The following is a 14495-nucleotide window of genomic DNA, read 5'->3' on the forward strand; positions in this document are numbered from 1 at the left end:
CTTTCCAGGCTGACCTATTATGGGTCCCTCCTGCCTGTGAATGGTGAATTTCCAACTATTTCAACGAGATGTTCCTCCCAAACTCCAAAGAGTACAGACACCCCCTAACAAGTGCAGCAAAGCAGCATCCCCCCTGGTACCTGGGCTGCCACAGTTTCTTTCCTCTTAGCACAAATCCTGGTTCTCCCACTGTTCTATACCTTTGTTCCCAGCTTCACTTATTTCATTCCCCTGTACTTTTTTCTGCTTTTTTTTTTTCCTAATGAAGCTTTGCATTCCTTCTCAGCTAATTAAAAAACCCTAACCTGAGACTCTGTCAGCATTGCAAAGGGTATAACAGCCCCCAGAGCCAGCAGCACAGTGAGAAAGTAAATCAAAAAGGAAAAAGAGGAACCTGGCAGGAAAAAAATGCCTCTGTTCAGTAGTTTCATCTTTTGCAAAACTCTCCCCAGGTCTCTCATGAAATGTGTCCTGCTTCCTTTAATGAGCCACAAGAGCCACTAAACAGAGCTCTGGCTCTCAACAGCTTCCTGCACCCTGCCTTGTGTTGACCCTTCCTCCTAGCAGGAGCAGCAAACAAAGCAGGAGCCAAAAGAGCCTCCTGTTGCCACAACCATTGGACCCTGGGCTCTGGCCTGCTGAATATTTCCAGCAGCTTCCAGGCCTTCCAGTGCTATTTAACAGCTACTCAGGTAGTAAATAAAACAGTTCTGATAATCAGCTAATAGTGGCAGAGTACTTTTCCTTATTAATGTAAATCTAGGAGATGTTAAATGGCCAAAGTAGAACACAGGTACCCACTTACATTCCTGCAGCCACTCTGAGGTCTCAGGGTCTGCTACTTGAAGATGGGGTGGGATGGGTAGAAACAGCCACCTCCCACACTGCCCACCAGCTCTCTGATATCCTGCCTCAAACTCACAAGCAACTGGTCAATGAGAGTTAAGCATTGCCAGCTTCCAGATGAGCCCAACAACCCTCCTTTAACTAGTACTAGCACACTCTATTTTCTCAAGCTATAGTTGATTAGACCATGTTATGTTCTACCACTCAGTTACTCACTTTTCTTAGAGAAATTAACATTGCTACAAATGAGAGCCTTGCCACTTGCACTTATGTGCCTTTTTATAAAGGTCTCAGCTGTTTTGTACACTTGGCCACGCAGCAGTGCTCCTCACAGCCTGTGCAAAGCACACAAATGCTTCTTCCATCACAGACTCCACGGTAACAACTGCATCCCCACTTCAAAACTTGCTGAAGGTGCCAGCCAGGTTAATGCAGCTGATTGTAAAAGACATTCAAGGACCAGACTAGAAAGTGGAGAGGCACTTCTTCCAGCACATTCTCCAAGGGCAGTGGCTGACCCTGAAGCAGCTGCTCAAAAGCAGAGCAGGGATACAAGAGGAACCACAGGGCAGGGTAAAGAGAAGCAGAACTCAAAGCAACCTGGAGCACCAAGGGATGTGCCCCCAGAATATATCAGCATAAATGCTTTACTGTGTCCTCTAAGAGCACAAAAGCAATGTTTCCCCTCTCCTTCTAAAAGCAACTTCAACCTGTGTGCTGAGTCATGCACCAGCACAGAAATTAAATACTAAAGTCTGGCCAAGAATTAGCAAATCCTGTGTCAAAAACCATAGTTTCACTGATGATGTTAGAGGAAGCAGTTAAAATTATAAGCCATATACTAAGAAAAGGGTATTTAAGAAGAAAAGAGCCTATTAAATAAAAGCATAATAGCTAGACTTTAGACCCTTATTTTTAAACTTAGAATTAAATGCAGAACCAATGTTAAAGCTTCCTTCAGAGCTTTCAATACATCTGGATTTTTCAGTAAAACTACAACAAAATTATCATACACGTTCCCTTTAGGCAAAGACCAGTCCATGTTAAATACTTAAAATGCTGGTCTAACACTAAAGAGTGAAGAATTGAGTGAATATTGAGCAGAGCTCAATATTAATGTATTGTGACAAATTGTATTCAAACTTCTTGTGTGCCAAATCTCATCAGTTTCATAAACATAAGCATTGTTAAAAACACAAGCATCAACAAATGCCTCAGAAGCTAAATCTTGAGACTCAACACAGTAACTAAACTAGTACAGACTAACAGTTCAAATGCTTCAAAAACATGAACTATCATCAGTTAACATTAAGACTAACTTTTCTTCTCCAGACATTGCATGTATTACAATCATAATTTCACAGTTCAGTGACCCAAAGACTGTCAAAAGAATCATACACTTTTCCAGTGCAGTTCATCACTCGTTACCTTTCAAGCAACACCATGCATCAACCTGAGTGCCTTCTCTTATTTAAAAGAATTAGACTGGAAATAAAAATATGCACCAGCTCATTGGACTGATTATGTTCTCCAACACCACTTGGGCATACGTTTCATTTCCTTACATATGAGCATTAATGTTCAAAGTGCCTTCTATTTGCTTAAAGCTCACTGCCATACTTCAATCTAGGTCACAGTGGTTTTGATTCTGCACCTGCTCCAGCTCTAACCATCCAATCCAGGTACAAACTTGAGCATTGATAAATTACTAAAAGAACAATAGGTTTAAAAAGACTCAAATTAACCTGGATTTCTGGCAGGAAGTCCAGGCAAACAGAAACAGAACAAAGGAGCACGTCTCTGAAACACTGAAGAGCTTGAGTTGAAGAATTTGAATTGTGGATGAATAAGATTGAATTACCACTTCTTTTTCCAGCAGTGTACTTTTCAAATCCCAGACAGCAAAACTCTGCAGGCTGCCTGGAAATGATTCACTACCCCACTTCACAGCAGTGGTAATTAAATCACTGACACCAAATTTCATTCTAGATAAGGATTTACTGAACACTCCTTCCCAGTACTACACCCTAGCAAGTTAAAAGTTTCACACCTCAACTTCCAAACTACACCAATCAGTTACACAATTCTCTGCATAGCTCATGTACAACAGTTTACTAAGAATCTTACAAGTAATTAACACCAAGTTATTAAAAGTTTTTCAAAGTAATAAAAAATACAGTATGAATCTGTGTGTGTTTTCCAGCACTGAAGTGAATGTACAGTACTGAAAATTATCAACTACTTGGATACACCAAGTCAGAAAACAGAGACCAGAATCCTTTTCAAATGAGAAACTCTTGCATATAATTCTCTGCCTGGAGAAAAAAAATAAAAAATTTTAAAAAAAGCACAGCAGAATCCCAGAATCCTACAACCTTAAAAACAAATGCAGTAAATACAAGTCTAACAAGATAGTTAAGCTTCAGAGCTCTGGATCTCCTGCTACCAGTTCTCCTATTCTACTTGTGCTAACAGAAATCACACAATTTAAAGAAAATACAAGAAACACTAAAAAGAAACTTCTCCTAAAAATGTATAGAGGAGAGAAAAAAACCAACAACTTGCAGTACAGGGTGATCTCAAAACTGCATTTATGTTTGAAAAACCAACACAATTACATAGTGTAATACAAACATAAAATACCAGGAGCCAACAGCAGAAGGAAACACCTGGATTCTTTCCACCATTACAGGCTGAAGTCACTTGGCTGTACAGCAAGACCCTCTCCAATGGTCTAAACAGCACTAGGAGTTTACTGTGGGGGTTTGTTTTTTAATAACAATTGACTTTAGCTTTGTTTAAGCCTTGACAACAGTAACAGACAAATAAGAATCATGTTTCTGGACCATGCCTTAAAGACCTTGAAATGGCACAAAGACTCTTTACCATCTCTATTAAAAGATGCTCAATGGGTCAAGAAAATATTAAGTCTTTAAGATAATCATCCCAGCACTAACTTCACACTCTGGAATTACCAAGCATGTGAAAAGATAAAACCACCAAATAAAAATAAGGGGGAAAAATACAGCGCAACATCCAAAAAAGTTTAGTACCTAGAATGTCCTATAGAACAATCACATCAGCTCAAAGTGCCAGTATACCACTGGCTGATCTACAAACCACACACATCAATAAATAGGTATTTAAATATCAAAAGAAGGCAGAAGACACTTTCTTAAGTGTCAAATGACATTTGGGCACAGGATTTTTAAAATCTGTCATGTGGCATACTGGAGTTTGAACATGATGGTGAGTGGTATGAATAAAATACTACTAGTAACGATGCACATTAACAAATTATGTTTAAAAGGTGTAGAAGTAAGCTAAAAGGAATAATATTAAGGAAAGGAATAACCAAGGGAAAAATAGAGAACTCATCACAGACTGTAGCTGCATGTTGTTGAAGAGAGAGTACCACCACTGACTGCTAGCCAGTATGAAAGAAAAAAAACAACAGGAAGGAAACAGCAGACAAGGTGTTTGAGGTGAGGAGTTGAACACCTTGCAAAAATATTTGAACAGTTCAGCTTGATGGCTGCACTGCCAGCACCATGGGATATCTGGGCTGTGCAAGTCCTACTGCCAGTGATATTCTGTTATATTTCCTAAGGAATATGTGACAGAGCTTTAAGAATGTCAAAGGAAAGATTTCTCTCTCCTGCTTAACCAAAGCTGCAATCACAAGGAACCCGTTTGAGAGAAAGCCACCAACCATTAACTGAAGGTGTAATTGATTCTTTGCTCTCTAAGAATAGTACCTTACAATTACCACCAGCCCCACTGAAGCAATCTACACCATCCCAGCAGCAAAGTCTGTCCCACCTGGCATGCAGATTTTAAATAAACCAACCAGAGATGCATCCTGACACACAGCATCAGAAATAATGATCCATCACAAGAAGCAGAGAAATTTGGCTGCAACTCAGGAGTTTACTTAATGCATCTCATGCAAAAATGCTAAATTTACTGTCTTAGCTCTTCAAGTTTTGAATTGTTTATGGTGAGAACAAGACTGTTAATGGAAAGATTATCTATTAAACCATACAGATATTCAATGAAAAAAACAATTCACCTCTTTGCTGCCCCAACTTTAACTCTTCATGAATACTGCAGTATTATATGAAACTGCAGATAGACATTAGGCTGTAATCACAGCTTAAATACCTCTGAGGAAAGAGCAGATGGGTGAGACACAAAGCTCTGAGATGTTCTGTCTCTTGGCTTTGTTTCAGCCTTTAGCCAAAACTCTCCTATGGACATTGTTACACCAATCATGCAATCCCCCCTCCTACAATCTCTAGGCAGCCACACACAGAGTCACATCAAGCAAAATGTGAAAACCCTACAGAGTGACACAAATCTATGGTGTTCAACTTTATCTCCTTTGTTATCTATTATCACTAATGAATATGGATACAATGGTATAAAGACTGCAAGTTATTATACCTAGAACATAAATAATCCCTCTTTACTTTCAGACTTTCCCCAAATCCTCAAGTTCTTATTAGAATAACTGAAGGAAAAAAAAAAAAAAAAAAGCCTTTAAGGAGCAAAAAATACCTTATTTGACTTTTACTTATGACTAATTCTGCTTGCAGTTTCACTTCTGCACTGGATATTTAGGGTCAAGAAATTAATGTTAAGGACAGCTTAATGAAAAATTCTTTATATTCACCTTTGATACAGTTGCAAGTGATGGGTATAGTTCAGTTTTAAGCAAATCACATTGCCAATGCTGAATGACACAGGAAATGTTAAATGTTTTTGTAAACTACTTGGACTGTGAGTTTTCAGTCAGACAAAAATTTTAAAGTTACCTTTTTAGAACAGAGAATACTCCAGCAGTAAATATGCTGTTTTCTGAAGTTAATTTGTATCTGAGGAAGGTTATCAAATATCTCCCAAGAAATCCAGACACTAATTTATAATTCTAGATAACTTCTATAAATGCTCCATCAGTAGCTTTCCTAAGTCAATCTTCTATTTGAAACACCTTCTTTAAAAAAACTGATTTACATTTTCAATTGGTAGCATACACTTAACACCAGTGCTATTCTCAAACTATGTATTTCTTTAAATATACATATAGAACTGAAACACAAAATTAGTTCTGTGTAAGAATATACCAAATACAAGAAACTGGAAAATTAAGGCAAATAAACATGTCCTAAAAAGCAGTAGAATGATAAAGATAATAACCAGGTAGAAAATGACCATTTCAAGCATTTCCTAACCACCATGACACAAAAGAACTTTACAAGCAGAACAAGAGCTGCAGTCAAGTCCACCTCAGCACTGAGGCAAAGCCCAAGACCACATTCTCAGAATCACCCAATTGCTATTAATTACAGACAGAAACATCTTTTCCCCTGGCAAAGATTTAATCTTTTCTTTGATTTCTACTCACATTTCTTCATTAAACTCACACTGATGAGCTGCCTGACAAATGCTTCTGCATTCTCTTTTCCTGCCATGCAAAATCTGTTATTTTCTGCTGCCTCTCAAAGCACACACTTGCAGTTAGAAGCATAAAATAGATTCACTTGTTTAGTACAGATTTGTCTACATGGGTTGCTTGCTAGAGCTGTCATTTATCATTTACAAGGACACAGACTATTCCTTTACCCAAGTTTCTCACTGTAAAAGAGCCCACAATGCATTATATTCATTGATACATTTGAACCATTATACTTGTCCATTAATTTCTTCCTCTCTTTTATTGCACACTGTATGAATCTATTATTTTTATCACTTTAGCAGGAAATGGAAAAAGGAACACTACTTCCTTTAGTAGGAAATAATAAAAGGAAAACTACTTGGCAAATACACAAGTCTTAAAAATTAAAAATATTAGCCTAAGTAAGCTGAAGAACTACTAGTAAATATATTCATGGAAGGGCTGGTTTTCGTTTAGGTTTTTGGATTTTTTATTTTTTTTTTTCCCCCCTACTTTCTTTCCCTCATTCTCTTTGACCTCTTTTTAACAATGAAATCTTCACAGATGCTCTTTGCCAATTATTTTTCAATGCTGGAAAAGCTTAGCAACTATCTTCAGTCAGCTTTTTTTCTCCTCCCATCCTTCCATGCAACATAAGTAGTACCAAACAAAAAGCATTGAACTGAAATAAAAGTATAGTGAGGCCAACAAGGAACAGACACCAAGCACCTATAATAGAATATCTGACCAAATTTCCTATAGTAAGTTCCACACACAAAGACTGCTTAAACCTAAAGAGTAAGAGTAAGTGCATGTTTACAGAACTTTCCAGTTACAATCAAAATTGAATATCCAAGTATTAGGATTGTACTTATTATTATATTATATAGTAAAAACAATCATCTCGTGTCAATATAAATTGAAGGCAATTGACTGCAGTACAACACTTGCACAAAATCTGAGATTACAGACAGGGCATATGATTATTATTCAGTTGCCCTGAACAAAAAGTGGTACTAATTTGGAGAAAGCCAAAAACTGTAAAAGATGCAAACTTAATTGCTCATCTACAGTTTCAAATAGCATTCAGCAGCATATAAATTCTTAAAGCAAAAAAAAGAAATCTCTTAGAGGCATGCATAGAAAGTTTCATTAAAGGAGAGGATGATTTTGTTTGAGAACAACTCAAAAGTGTAATAAAATTTGTCTTGCCTTCTGCAAGAAACACAGAAACATCCAATCACAACAAACAGAATATGCAGCAAGATATAAAAATGAAAACACCTAGGACTGGTATTAAAATAGAAGATTTAAAAAGAGCAAGGGGGACAGAAGATACATTTTCAGTTAGAAAGATAAATCACTGCTAAAGTTCAAACTTCCACCCTGTTTTGAAATAAGTGAGAATTCTTAAATGTTGCAGATTATTTCCATCTTCTTTCCCAGATGGGGCTAGTATTTTGCAGGGTGGTCACTGGTTTGTTTTGCAATGTAAAGAGACATCACAAGCTAAAAAGATGTACTGGAAGCAATTTGTGATTGACTGAGGATAAACAATCTCTTATTTTATGCACCAAACAGTTGCATTTGCAATTGTTTTTTTATTAATTGCATATGAACTTCCACAAACAAACAATTATTTTTCCCCCAAGAAGTTCTGATTTTAAGCTTCCCAAGAGGCAGAAATAAATATTTTTAGACTCTGTTACTTCAATAAGCTATTTTGAGGCTTTGTGCTTTTGTCTTTCCTTAGTTTTGAAAAGTAATAGCAAAGAAAATCCCCTTACCCATGCTTTATAACTCGTCAGTTTCATTTACTAATTTTTTTTTAAAGAAGCATTAAAATCAACTTACCCTCTTTGCCTTTGAATCTTTCCTGATCATATCTGTTGTAGGCAGCTGGAATAGGTTGCTTATTTCGTAAAGTGGGATCCTAAAACATATTAAATAAGACTTGTAAAGCATACTAGAAGATACCTGATGGTTTGGAACTTCATGAAGTATTACACAGACCTGCTCAAGACTATAAAATCAGTTCATCACTGTAGGAGTTTCAATGCATTTGAAAACTTGGTATGTTTCCCTTCAACATCCACTTACAATCTTACAGAAACAGAATTTAGAAATACATACTGAAAGCAATGACAACAACCTGAGAAAAAACTGAAGGAACAACAACAAACTACATTAGCTAAAACCTGTAAGTTCTATGAAACCACTGATTTTTTGTAAATATCTCAAGAATTAGTGGGGGGAATCTGTGAACTGACATCTGATAATTAAGCCATCAGCCACACACTCAAAATGCTTCTTGCCAGCCTGACCAGGCTAAAATTCTGTTCAAACTATAAAATCAAAACAAATCTGGAGGAAACAAGGCATTCTGGGAAAGAAATTAAAAACCCCCAATCTAGAGGCACATTGAATACCAATTCAAACATTTTTGTGGATGTCTCTGTTACGTATTCAGAACTATTCTGAATGGGACATTGAATAGTCCTGTGCACATTTTACAAAATTCAACACAAAGCTGACATTTAAATGTGGGAATTAATCGTGATTTAATTTAATTAATCGTGAATTAATTTAAATTTAGTTCTTCATTAAATGCAGTAGCAGGAAAAACAAACCCTAGTATGATTAAATAGCTTTTATAGCAGACTGCCACTGAGTTCAATATATTAGGTCTAACAGAACTCGACTGTAAACACCACAATACAAAAATTCTGTCTAATACTTGGACTTGAGCAATCGAGCTCTAATTCTGTCCTGATTTATTACAGGCAAAAAGAAAGCTGGTTCAGGTTGTTCCCATTTGTGAGTCATGTTCCAAACTCTTAAACATTTGCTATCCTCTGTGTCAGAAAAACAGCAAAACATTTCATTTGAAATGGCAGTAGTCTCATCTAATAGAGTTTTTGCAAATAGATGCAGGATGTTGCTAGTGTTTGATAGATGGAGAAGCTGGCACCAGCAGTTTCATCTCCAAGTAACAAGAACATATTGAAAAAATTAATATTCAACTCATTAAATACCAATAAATGTAATTTAAGTCAAAGAATATCTGTGAAGTTATGCTTGAAAGTTGTGCATTCACTGGAACTAAACCAAAATAAATCTGGTCCTTTATAATGACAAGATGCTGTGCTCTCACTCTCCCTGTCACACACAGCCCAGTCCCCCAGGCTGCTGCTCTTACCGTTGGTGCTGTGTTTGGGGCAGGTCTCTGCTCAGGTGCTCTGCCTTCTTCTCTGGCTTTTACTGACTGAAGAATTGCAAAAATATTCTTGGCAAAGTTCTGAAAAACAAATCAAGATACCTGTAAACTTTGCTGACTGTGTCTCACATAACAACAACACAGGTAGAAGACACCATTTGGTTAATTTGTGCTTCACAGAAAAGCACAACCACTGCACCCGTTTTCTGAACAGATCTTTTCTGCTTACCTTCCTGTAAAGTAAAACCAGCATAAAAAGTTTTAAGGCATCACTGCTAACCCAGATTAAGGCCCAAAATTCTAAACTTATTATACTCTCCTCCCTACCATGCCCTTAAACTCCCTTTGGAACATTTACTGCTATAGCAAGGAGGAAAAACTTTCTCAGCATTTCCAGAACAAGTTTCACCTCTGAAGCCCTGTTACCTATCTGCTAATTGCTTTTGGCCTCATGACAGCATGGTTCAGGCACAACCCCTCTGTCTGCCTACCTCTAACACCACCCCAAGCTTCCCAGCACCCAAGCACGCTCAGCTGCTCTTGGGAAGAGTCCTTATGAATCTTTGGGAGACCTTTCCTGATCCTGCATGGAGCAGCTGAGGCGAGGCAGGCACCTCCTGTGCTTCTCCAGCCAGGTGCTTGAGCAAAGCAGAACATGGTCCAGCTGGTGGTGAACAGTCCAAAGACACAACCCCATCACACCATGGAGTGGTTCTTTTAGTACTTATCTTGAATTATGGCTTCACTCCACTTGGCACCAAATAATTTAAGCACTAGAGCCTTCCATCTTAAACTGAAGGAAGTAGAGAAATCACAGTCATAAGTCCTCGATTCAAGAACAATCCAGGATAATTCCAAAAACCTCATACAGAGTTTTGTTAGATAACCAAGTTATTGAGTCCCAACTGAAAAAAACTGTCGAGTTTTTAGAGCACATTCCTCCTGTAGTAATATTTGTAGGACTGCTTTATTATAAATGAAAATATAAACTGTAATTAGAAATTTTGCATGGCATATGCTTTTTACATTACCACTCAACATTTAAACTATGGGGACATGTAAACAATGTCTATCATTAGTGTCACTTTTCAGGAGTAGCTCATCAGTAAAAGCAACCTTTTAGCAATTAAAAAAAAAAAAATGCTCTTTCATGGTTCAGATTAGTATGAAGTATTCACAAAATGCTCAGATTCTTCCAGAGCATTGCGTACTACACTGCAGTGGTGATAATGAAAACCACTGGCTACAAAACAGAATGCTGGGATGAATTCTGTAGAATCATTTAGAGAGAGCTGTAATGCAAAGCTCTAAGCTTGTACACCCAGCCTGTCTGCATGTTGTCATTCTGCTTCAAGACAGAGGGGCAGAAACTGAAAGACCACCAGAAACCACCTACAAAAGCAAAGCTATTCCTTGAGCAAACCCAGTTCTTTTCACTGAGCTGAAAGAAGTCACACAAGACAGTATTTCAAGTTCTTTTCAGTCTCCTGGGGAAAAAACCCAAACCAAACCGGCAAAACAAACAAAAAAACCCCAAACCTTTCAAGAGCCATGAGCCATGCACGTTATCAATTATATGAGATCACAATTCTTGTCACTGCTGTGCTTCATCACATAGTGTCTTGGAAACACACTTGGAAACAACAAGCTACTCTCAGCCTTCTGAAATCCTGGAGGAGGAACCAATTAAATAACACGAGAAGGAATTTTTTAAGAGTGATTGTCCATATAGAAGCCAAACCTTCTTCCAGTCACAAGGAAAACTGGCTTTCACATCCAGATTTAATTGATAAAACCTATAGTCAACAGAGTCCTAAAAGTGAGCTTAAATTTTAAATTATACATTTTTTAAAAGACATTTTAGCATCTTAGATTTTAATAGCCTGAAACTGAGTGTCCTGGACCAATTTTTAATTTATTTCAGGTAAAATAAGAAAAGGATTTTCTTCCATCTGCTGAAGTAAATCACTAGTAAGCAAGGAATTAGTGTTCTTGCTGATATCTTTTTTTCCACAGCATAAAAATCCAGGTACCAAGACCACAGCTAATATCTGCTTGAAGGGGAACAAAAAGCAGTGTTTTAACAAGCACTAGAACTAATATAATCACCTTGCTGATTATTGGCTGGGTTGGGGATGTGGGATTACATTACCATGACAGAAAAGTGATGAAGTAAGAAGTCCACTGCACATACCAACTGATTTCAAATGTTCTGCAGAGGTGCAAGACCACTAAGTTTCATTGCTCATCCTTTCAGAGATCAGAATATGAATATCCCCTAGTCTCTGCCATGGATTTTAATATCAAATGCAACATAAAAATTACCAAAAGCTTATGATCTGAAGGACAGAACAGAGCAGGGGGAAAAAACAAGAAGAAAATTTTAAAATACCTGCTACTTTGCACAAAGCCTTAAAAAAAATTGAACATGCTTTAAAAAGGTGTAAGAAACCTCTTGGTGTATAAAATTACAATTCCATGTAACAACAACTCTTGTTGTTAGCTGCCTAGGATGCTGCTACTCCCATGACAGCTCTTTGTTGATTGCAACCATGTCTACACCCCTAGTAATAATTCATCATGTTGGGGAAAAAGAAATAAGGCAAAATGTTTCAGCAACTAACAAACTGGATTTTTAATATTTTCTTAAATCTGCAGCAATAGATTTTTTCCACCCATTATCACTCCTAGCTCTAAAAAGAGGATTTAAGCACTAGATATAAATCAGAATGGGAACCAATGGTAGCCAAAAGACTATCAGTAACAGCAGCCATTTTCAGATAAACATCATCAATCATCTTACAGAAAAAGTCATACATATTTCTTTAGGAAAGCCTAACTGCAACAGTATGTAAACTCTCAAAATTTAGAGGCACAGATGCTCTATCCCTTGCCAACATGGTGACTAACAGATACCAAGTCAAGTTCCTATCACTGGGGTAACAAGAGGCTATTTGAGCTGAAATACCAGACAAAGTCAGCTCAGCCTGCTCTGCTGGGGGAGACTTCATCAAGTTACAACACTGACAAGATTCCTTTTGTGATAAAAGTACTGTGATTCAAATATATCAACTGTTTTTTTTTTTAAGCTCCTCATTCTGCAATCCTCAGTCCTCATTCTGCAATCTATCTTTACTTTCTGTAACTAGCCACAACACTAAGGCTCATTAACAAGATTGCCAGATACAATAGCAGCTTTATCATGCTAGCAAAAAATAAAAAACATCTTTTTATGATAATGATCATCAAGGAGAAACACTTACTTGAACTTCAAAGAAAACAATTCTTGAGGGGAAAAAAAAAAAAAAGGATTGCATCTTACTCATCTGAACAAATATAAAAGAATAAGCCTAACAAATAAATCTAGAAGCATATACACTGTTATACAGTATGGATGTTTTATAGGGCTTCAGCACTTACCTATAGCTAAGTTGTAACTGATTTTTAATCAGATTTTACATTCTGGTATTTCACTGAAAAGAGAAGTGCCTGGGTACAAGCCTATAAACTCAAACTCTCATTTGAGCTGAAAATAAGGATTTATTGTTGGACACACATCCCAGGATGATAAAGAATTGCAGAATACTCTAAACTTTGCCCAAACTTATAGTAGGACTGCAGAAGGAAGAATCAAGCCCCTATCACACTTCTTTACATGTTTGGCTGATAGACTCAGACATAGTGCTAAATCCTTTGCAGCCTCTGACAGAATGAAAGGCATAAAGCACTGCCAGAAATATAGTACTCCCATATTCTCAGCAATTCTCATGTACTGCAAGACATGGAATACATAAACAATACTCAAGTAGTTTCAAAGTTCATCAGAAATTAAAAAAATTGTTCACATAAAACATGAACTGATGAACTAATATTTAAAAGAAGATAATTTCCATATTTACATTCAAAGCATATATTTAAAACTGGAATCTTTCACTCTAAGAATCTGTATCTTCAACTTGTAAACTGTTCACCAACACCTAAGCTGACCAGATCTCTTCCTTGCTCTCCTAATTTAAAGACAGCCCTAAAGCTCTGCATTCCATACTCCTTGGTGGGTTGTCCTCAGAATCCCAGTTTGGCTAAATTGGTATTGTCTGCACTGTGCTTATTCAGACCATAAAAACTTCCATCATATCTGACCTAGCACCCTTCAGCTCCTTACCTAAGGACCCTACAGATAAAGGCCACACCTAGAAACATGATCTTGAATTAAATAGTTGTGATGAAGTTGTGATCCTCTTTTTTGAGTTACATACACATGCACCTTTGGGTTTCCTTATTTGCTTTCACCTGACTAACATACAAGAAGTATAAGATGCTCCAGTGAACTGACAGAAATGTTTGCAGGGAACTCGTGGTGATTCTTCTCCAGCTCTTCTCCACACACTTCTAACCTGTACATTCACCAAGTCCTACAACAGTAGGAGTAATAGAAAATTCATACTACCAGAAAAATAATTTTAAAAAGAATAATCTAAATAAATAGATCATCTTAGCTGTGCTTTCAGGACAATTGGAGTTTAAGAAATTCACAGTGAAGTACTGGACTTCATACAGCTAACCAACATCACATTTTTTAAGCTTTCAGATTAGGGAACCTATAAAAAAATATTAATAAAACTGAACTTGTAACTAACTGCTGGGAAAAAGAAAAATCAGACAGTCCCTGTCACAAAAATGTTACCCTGGGAATCAAATATCGTTTCTTTTTGGTTCAGTCAAAAAGTTTAAGTACTACCATAGTCTACTGCACTGAACTGAAAACACAGCTATTAGACTTTTATATTTTTGGACCATGTTTTCAGTAAAAAGTTCCCCTCCTCATGCACACTCTGTATTAACTTGGCCAAATTTTTAAGGCAGGATTACATGAAAAAACAACCAAAACACTTCATTTGAAATCACATGAAGACTAATCCAGAATTATGAAAAAGCAGCAAGTAACTGTAATATTCTCAAGATACAGCACAGCATAAAATCTGTTCAAAAATCCCT

At 37.0% G+C, this 14495-nt stretch overlaps 1 protein-coding gene across 1 annotated transcript in view; it reads right to left on the reverse strand.

Annotated features, from left to right (window-relative positions):
* CDC73 (cell division cycle 73) overlaps positions 1-14495 on the reverse strand; it is a 104917-nt gene that overhangs the window by 72590 nt on the left and 17832 nt on the right. Inside the window, exons 8-9 of the mRNA XM_071751073.1 lie at positions 9483-9581; positions 8138-8216 (exon numbers count right to left, since the gene is read on the reverse strand). Of these exons, the coding sequence (XP_071607174.1) occupies positions 8138-8216; positions 9483-9581 (178 nt within the window). The remainder of the gene's footprint in view (positions 1-8137; positions 8217-9482; positions 9582-14495) is intronic.

The sequence above is a fragment of the Heliangelus exortis genome, chromosome 8 (genome assembly GCF_036169615.1).
Source record: "Heliangelus exortis chromosome 8, bHelExo1.hap1, whole genome shotgun sequence".
NCBI lineage: Eukaryota > Metazoa > Chordata > Aves > Apodiformes > Trochilidae > Heliangelus > Heliangelus exortis.